We start from the raw sequence: 15777 nt of genomic DNA on the forward strand, positions 1-15777 counted from the left end.
ACTCCAGCCTGGCGACAGTGAGAGTGAGACTCTGTCTCAAATAAATAAACAAATAAAAATAAAATGACAATTTATTAGTTGTTTATCTGAACTTCAGATTTAACTGGGCATGTATTCATTTGGCAGCCTCAACCCCGTGCAGACCATTGATCTCAGGAGGGGCAGGCAGAGCAGAAGCCGCACTGGCATTTGTGTTCAATGGCAGGTGGGAAGGAGGACGAGGAGGTCCCCACTGGCTCCCCAGGCATCTCAGAGACCCCCCCCATACTCAGCATGCCTTCCGGAGGATCCCATTAGCAGATTATCAGAGAAGCAGGGATGGAAGGAGTGGTGAGAGGTCTGCTCCATTGAGACCCCATCCCTGCCTTGCCCTGAGGAAGGACCTCAGCTCCCAGCTCAACCCCTGCCCTCCAGCAGCCCCAGTGAACTGAGCAGCACCCACCCCTGACACACAGCTCGGCCTCCAATCACCCTCCTCTCCACATCAGCCACCCACAACTTTGAACCCAACTTCCAGCAGCCACATATCTCTAAGCACACTGCACGGTGTGGCTGCCGAGAGAGGCAGCATTGCATGAATAGAAAAGGAAGCCTGAGGACCCCGGGCCCCAGGACCCCCCTTCTCCATCTCCATCCCTGTCCTGCGGTCTGCTCCTTGGGCCTGGCCAAGGGCACCTGCTGCTGGGCAAAGGCCTGTCTGGTCACCAGCCTCCTGGGACCCTGCCACTGGCAGCCTGGAGCTTCTCCACCCCACGCAGGCCTGGACAACAGTGGGGACAGCTGCCACCACCTTCCCCGCCCACTCTGTCCCACTTCTCACTCCATCCTGCTTCAATGCCTTCATGCTAGATAGACCCCCTGGAGTCATTTCCACTCAAACCCACCCATCAGGAGGAACTCCAGCCCTACCCGGCCCAGGCCCTCGGAGGGGCACAGTGCCCTCTCCTCCTCCTGAATTTCCATCAACCCCAGTGCCCTCCCACAGCCCTGTTCCCACCTGCAGACCTGGGCCCCCTGCCCCAGCAGCAACCAGGACCCATGGCCCCGCTTCTTGCTCTGAAGCATGACACCCCTGCCTCTTGCTCTGAAGAACCACTTAGGGTGCTGTTGGGTGCGGGAACAAGCCAGGCTTGGGGGTGGGGGGGGCACAGGCAGTTAGAGACAGATTGAGAAGTGGCCTGAATGCAGCCACCAGGCAGAGGAAACCAGGGGAGGAGGGAGAGGCCTGGGGGCAGGGGAAGGAGGCTGCCGCCCTCTACTCCCGAAAGGTCCCAGCAGCCCTCCTGGCCAGCACTACCCAAGGAAAGGAGTGAGGACTGGGCCTTGGACGGGGGTCCCTGCAGAGACGGCCTTGCCAGAGGCTGGAGGGGGCTGGCCAGAAGGGTGGAGAGGGGGTGAGCAAACGGCAAGGCCTGGAGAGGCCAGTGGCCCTCTTGGAGGAGGCGTGGTGGGAGCACTGCGGATGGAGCGCGTGGCTGGTGTGGCCAGTGTGGGGGCTGCCAACCGGGCTGGCCAGAAGGGCGAGGGGAGGAGCCCTGGGGTTCTGGGCTCCCGGGGGAAAACAGCCAGATGGAGAGAGGGGCTTCAGACCCCAGACCCGGGGACCCGCCCTCCCCAGCACTACAGCCCCGGGTCTCCACTTCCAGCTCCCAGCAGCTGCAAGCGCAGCGGTGCGGGGCCAGGCTGTGGCCTGGAGCTGCCAAAGGGCAGGGGCACGGGTGTGGGGGGCGTGCAGGCCGGGGTCCTGGGAGGCAGAGCAGACAGGCCCGAAAGAGTGCGACTGCGGCGGGAGGCCTCTGGGGCTGGGAGGGGTGCGGGCGTGGGCGGGGCGCGAGCAGCAGGGGCGCGGGCCCGGTTTTCAGGCTGTGGGGCCGGGAGTGCGGGGCGGGACTGCTGCGGCCCCGCGTCCTGTGGAGTCTGCGGCGCGGGGAGTGGGGGTCGGGGCGGGGAGGAACGTGGAGTGCGGGACAGGAGGGGGCAGGGAGGGAGGAGAAGGCGGCGCGGGGTGGGGCGGGGCGGGCGCGGGGCTGGGGACGGCGCGGGCGCGGGGCTGGGGACGACACGGGCGGGCAGCGCGGGCGCGGGCGCGTGCGGGGCGGGCGGCGCGGCCTCCGGAAGCGAGGGGGCGCTGTGCCAGGCGGCGGCCGTGCGGGGCGGGCGCGCTGCTCCTTCCGCCTCGCGGGCCCCGGAAGCGCGCGTGGCCGCCATGGCGCGGAATGTGGTGTGAGTAGGGGTCGTCACCCCCCCGCCGCGGGGCGCCCCTTAGTGTCACAAGCAGACGGACCCCACAGGGCGCGCGGACTCAGGGGAGCGGGGTGGGCGTCCCTGGGCCCCCTCCTGGCCCGGGCGAGGCAGGGTTCTCCGGGACCCCCTGTCATGGCTTGGGACACGCGAGGTGGGTGGCGGAGGAGCCCCCCGCCAGGTTTAGAGCAACCCCGGGGGCGGGCGTGGCCGGGCTGGGGACAGAGGATCCGAGCCAAACCCATGGAGGCCACGGTGCCCCCGCGTGGGGATTGGGAGGGCGGCCCGGGGTCGGTCTCGGGGCTGGTCCCGCAGCCAGGATCGAGGGCGCTGTTTGGAGACTTTTCTGGTCGTCACGGGGCGGCGGCCACGTCGGCTGTTGGGTCCAGGCGGGGAGGCCCGGGCGGCCCCCACCGCAGCGCGGGCGCGGCCTGAGGCAGAGGAGCTGGGAATCCAGATTGGGTTTGAGTGGGAAAGGGCAGCTGACCGCAGCCCTCAGGGCTTTGGGGCAGGCGGGGCGGGAGGCCCGGTTCTGCTCAGCCCAGACCCCCCACGCCCACTCTGCATGTTCTCTGGATTCCCAGGGGGCCATCGGGGCGCTGTCCTGCACCACTTCATCCTCCCCAAATTGAAGCAGGAAACCCTGCATATTTCTTGGTGAACGGATGACTCAGGCGTAATCAGTAGATGTGGGCTCCCGGGTGGGTTTTGGAGAACAGTAATCAGTGTTTCTGGAGAGGGACGGTCAAGGGGCCAGGGTGTGGCTTTGGAGGCCCCTGCACATAGCTGCGGAGAGAGGGGAGGGTGGCAGGTGGGACCCCAATGGAGGAGGCTTCCTTCAGCAGACATCTGGGACCTGTGCTGCACGTGGCCCTGACCTTGGGGAGCACCCAGCCCCAAGGAAGAAAGGGTCTTAGTGAGGCCAACACTGCCCTGAGCCTCACGTGAATTCCACGCTGGCCCTTTGCCTGTCCCTGGAGAATGAGGAGGAAGTGAGGGTCAGAGGACCTGGGTGGGGTGTTCCTGAAGGGCCAAGGGTGGTGGGCTCCTGGAAACGGATCAGGTGTGATTGCCTTGGAGGCAGCGGGGCCCGCTCGCCCAGCAGTGCACACACTCCTGTTGCCAGGGAGCCTTTGCAGGGAGCGCTGACTGGACTTGCTGTGGACTGGATGCAGCTGGGGCGGGGGTGCCGAGAGGGTGGGATCCTGGGTGAGTCACTTGTGGGGCCGTGGGGAGGCAGGCTGGTGGCAGTGAGCCAGGTTTTTGTGTTTTGAGGAAGAAGTTAGTGCACAGTTCTACTTGAGATAGGTTACTGTGGAGGTGCTTGTGAAATACCATGCGGAGTGCTTGGGGTGCTCCCCGGGGAGAGTGGGACTGAGGGAACTGAGGGCTGGTGGGCCTACAAGGGTTCGAGTCCAAAAGAGAGGTCTTAGAGCCCTTTCCTGGGTCCCTGGGTGTCGACAGTGCAGATTGTTCCAGATCTGCATGCTCCATGCACAGACAGCTGGCGCTCCAGCCTGGAGAGGCTCTGCCTGTGGGAACAAGGACAGTGAATAGTCCTGTCCCAACCCCTGCCAGCCTCTCACCTCAAGCCCACACATGGCCCTTCAGACCCTTAGCAAAGTGTGCCCTTCAGGCCCCAAGCCTGGAGACTCGAAAATTAATGGCCTGGGAGCTGTTGAACCCTCTTTTCTGCTGTTTACTGGGAGTCCCCAAACTTTGTCTCCCCTCCTGCAGTCCCACAGCTGGTCACCAGAGGGAAGTGTGAGCCCCTCGGGTGGCCATGGCTAGCCTGAACCTGTGGGTAAAACAAGTCAGGCCCCTCCACCTCCAGAGCCCACCCTTTCTTCTCGGCCTCTCACTGGGGCCCACCCCTGAAGGCTGCACTCTGAGGCTTGGAAAGGCCAAGGCTGTGCCCAAGAGGAGGCTCTGCTGGGGTTGGGTGAGTGAAGACTCAGCCCCACCGGCCCGGCCACCAGGCTGCCATGTGTCAGTGTGGCCATCAGGAGGCCCAGGGTGGACATTATTAGTGACTGGGCTTTGTTACAGGCGCCTTGCCTCTGAGAGCTCCCGGAAGCTCCTGGCCCCTGCCAGGCCCTCAGGTCCAGAGGCTCAGCGCTGCCTACCACTGTTGGCCCTTCAGGAACACCCCACCCAAGGCCTCTGACCCTCACTTCCTCCTCATCTTCCCTAGACAGGCAGAGGCCAGCGTGAAATTCATGTGAAGCTTGGGGCAGCGTTGGTCTCATGGAGCCCCTCTTAACTTGGTGCTGGGTGCTCCCCAAGGTCAGGGCCATGTGCAGTGCCTCAGGTCACCAGAGACCCCTAAAGAGCCCCTGTGCTCCCCCTCCACCAAGACCTGCACCTGGGCTCTCAGACCCCACATCCCCCGAGACCCAGCAGACCTGAGTTTCTCCTGTACCCCTCCTCCGCCCAGCTCTGAGGCCCAGATAGAGCCGGGGTGTGCTGGCAGTGGCGGGAGACGGGAACCGGGAGTGGGGGACGGTAGGACAGTGCTGCCTGTCCACCCAGCTGAACACGGGAGAGTGCACGAAACCAACTGGCTAGAGATTCTGCACGATTGTCACCTGGCTCACCAGCCCAGGCAGAGTGCCAGTCTAGTTTGCGGTGGCCACTTGGCACCTCTGCAACTGCCTCTGCTGGCTTTTAGTGGGGTGCTGGGGTGTGGTGCAGTCAACTCATATTTAGTGTACTGAATCAGAGTCTGATGGCAGCACCATCTTCCAGGAGCCTAAGCCTGGTTAGCCTGTGTTCTCCATATCGAGGAGCTAGGCCCTGCTGCCACCAGGAGAGTGTGGAGCTGGCCTTTCTGTCCCATGGTGTGTGGTTCTCTGCAGCTGCACTTCACCTGAGCAGCAGGAGAGTGGGCTGGCCGTGTGGGGTCTGCTCTCCCAGGGGTATCAGTTCCCCAACACACGTCTTTGAGCCTTGCCATCAACTTATTGGGGGAATGCTGTCTGCGGGGTTCTGATTTTTGTCCATTGGCCCTTTCTAAAGTCTGACATTGGGGGTCAACAGCCCATGCTCCTTAAGTCGATGCTAGGGACTGGCCATCCACCTTGGCAGGCCCGTGTGAGAAAGGGGCTGTGGGGACCTCTGTGTCCTTGGGTGGTGACCTGCTGATAGCTACCCTCTTTCCTGCTCACCCCTGTTGTGAGTGGACACGTGGGGGTCTTCAGGGTTAGCTACCCCGTTTCCTGCCCACTCTGTTGTGAGTGGACACTCAGGGATCCGCAGTGTCCTTTTCTGCCCACCCTGTTGTGAGTGGACACTCGGAGGTCTGCAGGGTTGGCGTGTCGGGCTGCCTTGGCCTAAGTGTGTGACGTGGACCCAATCTCTTCTGTACAGGTACCCCCTGTACCAGTTGGGTGGCCCACAACTTCGGGTGTTCCGAACCAACTTCTTCATTCAGCTGGTGCGGCCTGGTGTGGCCCAGCCTGAGGACACCGTGCAGTTCCGGATCCCCATGGAGTGAGTCCAGGAGGATTCTAGCTGGGGTGGGGGAGCATGGGATTCCCTCGGGGGGATCCCCATGGAGTGAGCCCAGAAGTTTTCCCGCTGAGTTGGGAGAGTGCCCTCGGGGGTCCTGGGTCCTGAGTTAAACAACTCAGCTCACATGCTGTCCTCTTCCTGCTGGGAAGGCACCTCAGGCAGCCCTGCCCAGCAAGTATTGATGGAGTGCCCGTAGGTGTGGATCCCGGCAGGCAGGCTGCACGCTGCCCTCCACCTGGGGAGGGCTTCACTGGAAACCTTAAAATTTGGACCTCTGTGCTCGCGTCTTCTGTTGAGTTCTTGCAACTTCTTTTTAGGAGAGGCGCCCTGGGAGGCTGGGTTGGGAGCAGGCTGTGATGTGCAGAACCGCTCAGAAGAGCCTCCTTGACCTTCAGAGAAATGCACAGTCCCTGCGAGCAAAACTGGAGTGCTGCTCTGCAGTGTTTAACTTCACAGGTCCCCAGCTCAGGGTTGATGCGAGCCAGGTGGGGCAGCAGCGTGAGCTCTCCTGGGGGCGGAGGTCAGGCCTGTGCAGCCTGCAGGGGCCCAGAAGCTGAGTTGACAGTGACCATGAGGTTCTACAGTAGAGGGGACTTGCAGTTAATGCACCGAATGCCAGGCAGGCCTTTCCAGAAGGTACTTCCTAGAACCGCAGAGCACCATCAGCCGCAGAGCAGGCCTAACCCTGATGCTGCCACTGGGCCCCGGGGCAGACGAGGTGGGGCACCTGCCAGCCAGGAGTGTGCAGAGACTGTCACCTCCTCTCACAGGCACTTGCCCGGAGCAGGGAGCCATGTGGGGCTGTAGAGCAGGCCAGGGGTTGGTTGGGCAGTGCTCCCACTCCCTGGGGTCTGTGCCACTGCCACCCCATGCTGGTGTGCCCAGAGTAGGGAGCCTTGCAGCCAGCAGCACTCGTGTTGCTGGGGCTGCCTGGCCCCACTAGTGCCGCTGATGTACCCAGCCCTCCTCCCTGCCCCCTGTGGGTCTTTGTCTGTCAGCCTCTCAGTCTCGGGTGCTTGTGTGTCTGGGACAGTATTTTTGGCTTTTAGCCTGGTTAAGATGCCATTTTCTTTCTCCTTCGCCTCCAGAATGACAAGGGTGGACCTCAGGAATTACCTCGAGAGCATCTATAACGTGCCCGTGGCTGCTGTGCGGACACGGGTGCAGCATGGTGAGTGCCCACGGGAGGTTCTCCTGTTGGTGTCGTGCCCCATGCCCACCTCGCCGAGCCACAGCCTCAGCTACTGCATGGGGGTCTTGGTCTGACTTGGCTCATGGGAAACTGAGGCACAGGGTGACTTGTCAGGGTCACACGGTGCTTACGTGCCAGAGCAGGGATCGGAATTCAACTGGGCTGGCCTGGGGTCCATTCTGAGCCCTGACTCCTGCCGTCAGCCCCTGAGGTGGGACTGCAGTGGCTGAGGCTGGGCAGCAAAGCGCTCTCTATTCCATAAGCCCCTGTCGTGTGCCCTGGCTGGTGCCGCGTCAGCTCCTTTGTTGAGAACCTGCTGGCCTCTGTTCAGAGATGGGAGGAGCCTGCGAGCCTGCTGTGCTGGCTCGTTTGATTACAGTGCCCATTTACCTGAGAAATCGCCTTTTTGAGGTTTTAAAAACATATTTGCATTTTTAAGAGAGCAGAGATTGGTTTTAGTGGCACTGGCCTCTGAGGATGTAATTTTTTAAAGTTCTGATTTTTTTTTTTTCACTCCCTTCCGGCAGGCTCTAACAGAAGAAGAGATCACAGAAACGTCAGGATCAAGAAGCCGGACTACAAGGTCGCCTACGTGCAGCTGGTGCGTGTGAGTTGGCCAGCCCCAGCGGGGCCTCCAAGGGGCTCCTCGCAACTGTGTCCTTGGGGATGTTTGTGCCGGAGACGCTGCGCTGGGGCCCAGGGAGCCCCCGTGAGGCCGGATCTCAGGGCCTCAGCGCAGAGGCAGGCTCCACATAAGGTCACGCTCCGTCACGGCCTTGGGGGTGTCAATGGTGGCGCTGGGAGCACGTGAGCACTGGGGCACATGGGGCACGTCTCAGCATCCAGCCATTTTGTGATTTTGAAGTTTGAATTCTCTGTGGGCAAAGGCAGCCATCACAGGCCTAGTGGGTTTCAACTCCAATGCACACCAGGGTGTCTGAGCATGGGAGGCCCCGGCCTCTGAAGAGCCTGTCCTTGGCTGGGTTTCAGACTTGGAGGCAGAGTCTGAGGCCCCCGAGGGCAAAGGTCTTTGGTGCCCAGGCAGGTCTGGCTGGCCAGGGTGTTGGCTGAGGCCCATGCCCTGCATTGCAGGGTAGCAGGTCCCACACACTTGTTAGGGCTCAGCAGGCTGGTTCTGAGCAGGTGCTTTCTTATGTATCCTGGGGGGATCTGAGGAAGAAGAACCCTCACCCCACATTGGGCCTTCAGTTTCTGAAACCCAGACTTGTTAGGAGTTGAGACCCACAGTGTCAAAGCCTTTCTTCGGGCTCTTCATTTTGAGTCCCATGCAAACCCAGAGGCACTTTCTCTCTGGGCCAAGATATCTACAGCCCGCCCCGGCCGCCTCCTGGGCCTCCCCACTCTGCCCTTGGGGCTGGCCTTACTGGGTGGGGATGGAGCTGTCTTCCGGTGTAAACGGTCCCTGGAGGCCGAGCCAGCGGCCCCTGCCACTAGATGGCAGTAACACTATTGTGAAAACCGCCTCCGGGGCCAGCCGGCCTATTTTGGGGCTAAGGAGGCAAGTTGTTAAAAAGGCCAAGTTAGCATGGCAGCTTTTCTGAAAAACAGTCACATTTGTTGTTCTAAACAGGGGCCCCCAGAATAATTTGGCCTAATATTTGCTGTGCATGAAATCAGCCAATCCAGGTGGGGAGAGCAGCCGTTGGCCTCATAAAGGCCTCTGTGTGCTCAGTGTCTATCGGGCCCATCTGTCTTTGTCATGGCATGTGGGTGGACATCCCGTGTGCCGGCACCGCCACGGGCACTTCAGAGGCAGCTACGGTTACAAGTGGCATTCAAGTCATCCGAACCCTTGCGTTTTTCCTCTGGGCCCCACCTCCCATGAAAACTGAACCCAGCAGCTCCGGGATCCGGTGTCTGCAGCTGCTGCCCGCGTGTCGTTCTCCCTCTGTGAAGTCCGGGCTGCCAGAGACAGGGCAGGGCAACTGGGAGCCTGAAGGGTCCCAGTTGGGCATGGGTCCTCCTGTTCCAGAATTAAAATTTGTAACGGGTCCTCACCCCCCTTCCTGAACTCCAGCAGATCTTTGCACAACCTAGAAATGGGCCGTGGCCGTTGGTCCCTGTCCCCCCGCAAAGGGGACTCTCAAGGCCCTTTCCTGTCTTGTGTCTGCTGAGACCTTGCTCAGCGTGTCCCCCTGGGCCCTGTGCCAGGGCTTAGAATCACTGCTAATTGCAAAGCCCAGGGAGGGAGCATTAGAAAGATAAAATTATCCACTTTATTTGGCGTTGGCCGCTGTGGAAAGGCCCTGTCCCACATGGTGGGAGTCCCACATTTTTTTCTCCGACAACCTGATAAGCATCTCCTTGGCCCAAAGTCCTGGGAGCTGTAAGCAGCGCCTCAGTGACCCACACAACAAAAAGACCATTGACCGCCCGCTGCCCCGAGGCTTATGTGGACGCTGAGCGGCGCAGGAATGAAGGGCGCGCGACATGAGAGGCAACTCCAGAACAAGCCGCTGCCGCCAGCTGGGCCGAGCTCCGTGCTCGGGGCTCCGGCCTCCAGGTCCAGGCAGGCAGCAGCCCCCAGGGCACCCTGGGATTCCTGAAGGCAGGGCTGCCTTGTTTACTTGTCATTAGGACATTTTTCTCCACTCCTGTTCTTTACCCCATCAGCTGTCTCTCTCCTTTTTGGAAGGATCAAGGGCTTTTTTTTTTAGGTACAAGGTGAACGCTTCTAGAAAGGGGAACCCCCTGGGGAAACCATGCTTGGCATCCCCAAACGGTGTTTGTCTCCTGTAAGAAACGGATTTTCTCTCACCACCTTTCCCCATTTCTTCCTGAAGCTATGACAAATGGCCATGTTTGTGTTTTAAACTGTCATTTTGGGTTCCCCTTGCCTCAGAAAACTAGCCGAGTCACCTCCATATAGTAAAAGTAAATCTCCCATTCTGGCCAGTCAGCCTCACATGTAAACGATTGCCCCTTGGTATTTTAAAAGATGCAAAGTTTAGAGCTGTGTAAGCCAATCCTCCTGCAGGCCGGCTACGGCGCACGCAGTGCCACTCTCCCCACCAGCCCCTGCGCTCTGCGCCAGGGATCAGGGTGCATACACCTCCCTCGCAGGGTGGAATCTGGGCCTCTTGCAGATCATACTTGGCTGCCTGCCCACATCCAAATTTATTTACACAACAAGGGTCTGCAAGAGCCAAGTGTACTTGACTGATTTTACTCACTAAAGGTTTCCAGATTTGGGTGCCATCCTCACTCCTTCTCCACCTGTCTGGAAACAGGAGGGCGGCTGGCCCCTGACATGTGCCGGCCCGCTCCTCCCTCTTCTTTTCCCTCTCCTCTGGTCTGCTCTTTCTGCCTCTCGCCCCTTAGCTTTGGAGCTACTTAGTAATCATTAGCAAGTTAAAATGGCTCCTCATACTTGCTTAGGTCCCCAAGGAGCAGTATCCCCTCCTTCTCGTGAACCCGAGCCACATGCTGTGGCCTGGGCTGGGGCTTGGCTGACACGGACATATTCTGAACTCTCAGCAGAAGATGTAAGACCAGTTAATTGGCAGAGCCGGTGCTGATTTATCAGCTGCCGCACGTGCATGTTTCTTTGTACGTGATGTTCATTTTAATTGCCAGGCTCTGGGCTGGGAGGAGGGGGAGCTTTAATGTGAGTAGAGCCTGAGGCATTTTGGATGGACAGGTTCAGCGTGGTACCAGACGTGATTTGTGTCATGTTTTTCCATGCCTTGTTCCTGCTCCCCCCCCACAACCAGGTGGCCCCGTGCTAGTAAATGGGTACACCCAGGGTGGGGGCAGACACCAGGCCCTGAAGAGACAATGGTGGGGAAAGCGGCCCTGTCCTAGAGCTGTGGCCTCTGCTGCAGCGTGACAGCCGGGGGCCGGTGGCTGTGGGGGTGCTTGCATTCCAGGCAGGGACGCTGCCCCAAGAGGCCCAGGGAGGTACCTCTGAGCAGTTGAATCCGGCGCCAGCAGAAAGGGGCTGCCAGAAAGCATGAGGCTCCCCCACAGACCCCTCTGCCGAGGAGTCTCTGCAGCTCTGGCTGGAGCCTTTGTTCTCCCCCTTAGGCCCACGGACAGACCTTCACGTTCCCAGATCTGTTTCCCGAGAAAGACGAGAGCCCTGAAGGCAGCGCTGCCGACGATCTCTATAGCATGCTCGAGGAGGAGCGGCAGCAGAGGCAGAGCAGCGACCCGCGGCGGGGCGGCATCCCCAGCTGGTTTGGGCTGTGACGGGGCGGCCAGCAGGGACGTGCCCTAGGTGGGCAGCTGTGGCAGAGCAGTCCCAACACCTAAATAAAAGTCCTGCGGCAGGAGAAAGAGCCGGAAGCTCTGCTTCCTTCTTCTCTTGGGTCTCTGGGTGCCAGACACGCAGCAGCCACCCCCCAGCTCTGAGCGCCACGTGGCCTGGCTCTGCTTTCCCAGGGTCTGGGCAGTGGGCGCGGCTGGGGTCTGGTCTCTGAGTTGACGGGGAACTGAGGGTAGGCAGACTTGAGACATGGTGGCCCCATGCTGGGGAGGCGGGTTGGCCAGAGAGAGGACCACACACAGGCTCGGAGCTGCATGCCAGGTGGGGAATGAGACACGCAGGTGAAAAGACCCAGAAGATAGTTCTGAGTGCCCGCATTCAAAGCCTGAGCCCAGAGGCGTCGGGAGGAATGGAGGGGTCAGCGTGAGCACAGGGCGGCGCCGGGTGAGAGAACGGCCTGGCCTGGACAGAAGTTCTGGGGAGGGGCTGCCAGGTCAGCAGCCCTCAGGGGGCCTGGTGGGGGAACTCCGGCCCGCCTGTGGGTTTCGGTTTGGCACTGTTGGCAGCAAGAACCCGAGAAGGGCCGGGAAGGGATCCGAGGGCAGCAGTGTCTCAGGACAGCCATGGCGGAGAGCTGCTGTCGGGCACGGGCCCGGGGCTGGGCCTAGGGGACAGGGAGGACCCAGCCTGGAAAGGTGGTTAGGGCAGGGGGCAAGGTATGGCCAGCAACCACTGCAAAACAGTTCTGTGGGCTTCTCGGCCCTGGGGGTGGACAGGTCGAGAGAGGAGAGGGTGGGCTTGAGCATCCTGTTGGAGGTGCCCAGTGGCCTCGCAGCATCTGGGTGAATGCCTGGGTCTAGACCCTTGTTCTGTTGGCCCAGGGCAGGTCAGGACGCACAGCCCCTGCCTCTGATTCTTGTCTAAAGGGTTCTCGTGGAAGCCTGTGGCTCTGCCAGAGGCTCTGTGCTGCCTCTCCTAGCCTGGCCTGGCTGGTGGGAGCAAAAGGGGGTTGCCCGGCCGCCGTTTTTGGGGCCTGAACCTGGCAGACTGGCCTGGGTTCCCGTTCCAGCAAAGCTGGACAGGCCGGCCGGGGCAGCCTCCAGGGGGCCCTGAGCTGGATACAGAATTGATTTTTGGTGTTAATGATGTCTTATTCAGAATCTTCCAAGGAGTCCGGAAGGTTTCCAGCCCCTCTTCCCAGAACCCCTGCATCTGGTGAGGCCCAGGGCCTCCAGAGCCCCTTCTGGCCCCGTCTCCATGCGGCAGCTGGTGTGTCCTCAGGACGGGTTGCAGAGGCCCGGGGGCTCCTCTGTTTTTCTTAGCCTGTCCTTGGTTCCAGTGCTTCCTTAGAAAACCCAACATGGAGGCCAGAGCAAGGCCCCCTCCCTGCTGTGTGCAGGCAGCTCCGGCTTTGGGGTTGGGAATCAAAACCAGGGCCCATGTGTACGTCGGGAGCCATCTGCGCTCCACCCTGACCAGGACGGAGCTGCAGTCGGGCATCTGGGGGAAAGCCCACGGCGCGGCCTTCCTGCACAAAGTTGGGTTTGCTGTGTAAGCCTCCCCATCCGAATGCTCAGAAGAACACAGGTGTCACGTGGCCTCGGGACCAGCCCCGATCTGCAGCGTGGGCCTGTTGTGGTCTGAGTGAGGGTCCTGACTTTTCCTTCTGCTTGGGCAGCCTCCGAGGGTCTTGCAAGAGGAGATGGCGTGGCAGCTGGCTCAGCCTCCCCTCCCCCAGCCCAGAGTGCAGGCAGGAGGGGATGTGGCGGGGGAAGCGCTCGGCTAGGGGGTGAAGGCCCGGGCAAGCTCACCCTTCAGTGTTGATTTAAAGGGATGGGGAAGGTCAGGAAGTGGAGCCGGAGAAATGGAGTCAACTGTGTTTTCCTTAGAGAAATAATTCATGGGGCCTAGAGCTCTGAGGACCCTAACTCACGGCAGGGGAAGAGGAATCCCATCCTTCATCCACGGCACATCCAGCCCCGCACACAGGGGCCGTTAGCAGCCCTGCTGGCGGCCAGCGCACCAGGCACACTCCATCACGGCCGCCACCCCCAGACGCAGCCCTGACTCCGGCTCCAGCCGCCCCGGCCTCCAGATCCTCCTCCCGCCCTGTCTCACCCCGGCCTGTGCTGTCCCGTCGCAGCCCCCATGTCTCCCACAGGCCTCCCTGCCAGGGAGGAGAAAGGGGCTGGGGAGCTACTGCACCCCCATCTCCACAGCACGCTGGGGGCTCCCTCACTCCCCAGTCGTCACTGGGCATCCTTCTGCATGGCAGCCCACTGACCCCGGAAAGGGGCTGGCTGAGGGCAGGGCCTTAGGGGAGATAATAGCCTCAGAGGCCTGCCAAGTGCGTGGCCTGGACCCAGTCCCAGGGAGTGCCCAGGTGGAGGCAAGACCAAAATGCGGGGATGAGCGCGGGGCGAGGCTGGACGCATTTCTTGAAGAATGGAGGATAGGGACGGGCGTGTGGCTGTCCAGTGTGAGAAACAGGGCTGCCAGTCCTCGGTGGGGGTGGGTGATTCACACAAGACCCCGCTTTCTGGGTGGTTCACTTGACCAGTGGTTTCTGGTCTGAGCCAGGTGTCGGAACTGAAGCCCCAGATATCTGTCCCAGCCGCGCGTGGCGTGACCTAGCCACGTCACTGGATAGTCTTCCCCAAAGCATCCACACCCACCTCACATGCCTGCTGCAGAGGAGCGCGGAGCAGGCCGGGGTGGGCAGGCAGCCCCACTCAGGGTCTGGAAGGCTCGGCCTCTCTCCAAGAGCCCTGCGTGCCGCACCCATGGAGCTAAGCTTGGGGTAGCCAACCAGGGCCGTGTGGGGAGGGCCCACAGGAAGGGCCCTGGGTGGAGTGGGATGCTCAGGGGTTCAGCCGGGGGTCTGCTCCCACCACCCCAGGCGCACATACAGCCCAGAGAAGGGGCTGGCTGGACGCGCCAGCTCCCATGACCCGCTTCTGCCTGGAGGCTCAGGGAGGGAGGGACCAGCACCGGGGCAGGTCTGTCTTTTCCCCAGTACAAGGGCCCCACTGTAGTGGCTCATGTGCTAACACAGGCTCTTTCATGCATGGGGACCAGAGAGGGTCTCACAGGGCCCCTCTGGCCTGGGCGTCAACCTCACTACCCCCACACCTGGGCAAGACCCCCGTCCAACCCAAACAGGCTGTTCCTGCAGAAGGAACTCGCCCGGAAAGATTAATCTCCCAAGGCTGACAAGACCACTCCCACCTGTGTCTGGACATCCTCAGCGTGGCGGGAGTGGGAGAGGGACCCTGACCCAAGAGATAGCAAGTGGGCCCGCGGCCTTGCCTCGGTCGCCCCCAACATGACAGCCCTTCCCCTCATGGACATCTTCAGCTGGGAGCAGGGTCGGGGGCAGCCAGAGATGAAGGCAACAGGACGAGGGAGAGAGCCGACAGTGCTGCTCCGTGTCCCCATTTATGTTCATTTATTGCCGTGCAGGGGTGATGCAAGGCCCAGGCAGTGCCACGCTGTGTGCATGGGAAGGGGTGGAGGGGCCCTCGGGACTGCACCGGGCTGTGCTCAGAGCTGGACGGCCCCACTTCTCTGTGCTGATGAGTTATAGCCACGATGGGCCCAGCTCTACGGCCCACAGGAGCCCATGCACCGGCAGCTCCAGGTAAGAGCCAAGATGCCGGAATGGAGCAGAAACCCCTCTGTCCTCTGTTCTCCTCCTCCCCAGGTGCCGCACCCTCGGTCCCCTCCTCTCTCTCTCTCCAGCACTGCTCACAGCTCTGCACCCCCAGAATTCCCTGCATTGTCGCCCCTGCGTCTTGGGGCCCTGGGAGCAAGCACGATGCCTGCAGTGCCCTGTGCGTGGTGGCCTGGGCCTGGGCTGCGGTGTACGTGAGTGCCCGTCTCATCTCCGTAGCCGGCTAAGAGTCCTTTCAAGGCCAAGAATTCTTCTCTTTGGCCCTATTTCCACCCCTCCGCCTGCCCTAGGACGCTCCGTAGTGCACGCTGCACTTTGCCGTGGCATGCTGGGTGGACAGGACTGCTGGGGCCCCCGTGTTCCAGCCTCTCCTGCTCCTCCAGATACGGCTGCTTCCTGGGTCTGGGTGTCTGAGGGGACGTCCCTCAAGGTTCCCACCCAGCTCAGCCTGGCAGGAGCCGCACCCTGCGAGGCCTCAGACCACACCACGCCGGGTGGGGACACGCGGGCCCTGAGTGACCTGTTGGGCGTCTGCGTTCACCACCCCACCCTGTCTGAGATCATCCCCAGCACCAGTCCCCCCAAATCGCTTCATTATTTCTTTGTAAATAGGGCTTTTTCTAGTCAAAATAGTCAGCTTTTCTTGTTTCTCCGACATCTGGCTTTGATTGGCCCTGGCCTCCGTGGATGCTGGGGCCCTGATGCTGTGTCCAATGGGGAGGGCCGGCCAGGCCTGCATTCTCCCTGCACAAGGCTAGCTCTGCGAGAGGGTGGGAGACCCCCCACCGTCCTCCCCCTCACATCTGCACTCCTTGCCTTGGCCTGGGCCCAGCTCTGCAAAGCTGAGACCCTAGGGGGCTCACCCCATGGCTAGAGTGACCCCTGCTCTGGGGCGCCTATGGCGGGAGGCTGGGGGCACTGGCCTTCAGA

At 61.3% G+C, this 15777-nt stretch overlaps 1 protein-coding gene across 5 annotated transcripts; it reads left to right on the forward strand.

Annotated features, from left to right (window-relative positions):
- The first annotated feature begins 2091 nt into the window (after positions 1 to 2091).
- Positions 2092 to 11254, forward strand: MRPL23 (mitochondrial ribosomal protein L23). 5 transcript variants are annotated; one of them, XM_054438923.2, is made up of 5 exons: positions 2092 to 2223; positions 5611 to 5733; positions 6843 to 6925; positions 7474 to 7553; positions 10994 to 11254. In XM_054438923.2, the coding sequence occupies exons 1-5, from the start codon at positions 2207 to 2209 to the stop codon at positions 11156 to 11158; spliced, it is 468 nt and encodes a 155-aa protein (XP_054294898.1). In that variant the 5' UTR covers positions 2092 to 2206; the 3' UTR covers positions 11159 to 11254. The 5 variants fall into 5 exon arrangements, with proteins under 5 accessions (XP_054294898.1, XP_054294899.1, XP_063526753.1 ...); XM_054438924.2 differs by having other exon boundaries at positions 7474 to 7547; XM_063670683.1 differs by lacking the exon at positions 2092 to 2223 and adding an exon at positions 2510 to 2898 and having other exon boundaries at positions 7474 to 7547.
- The last annotated feature ends 4523 nt before the right edge of the window (positions 11255 to 15777 follow it).

The sequence above is a fragment of the Pongo pygmaeus genome, chromosome 9 (genome assembly GCF_028885625.2).
Source record: "Pongo pygmaeus isolate AG05252 chromosome 9, NHGRI_mPonPyg2-v2.0_pri, whole genome shotgun sequence".
In the NCBI taxonomy this organism is placed as follows: Eukaryota; Metazoa; Chordata; class Mammalia; order Primates; family Hominidae; genus Pongo; species Pongo pygmaeus.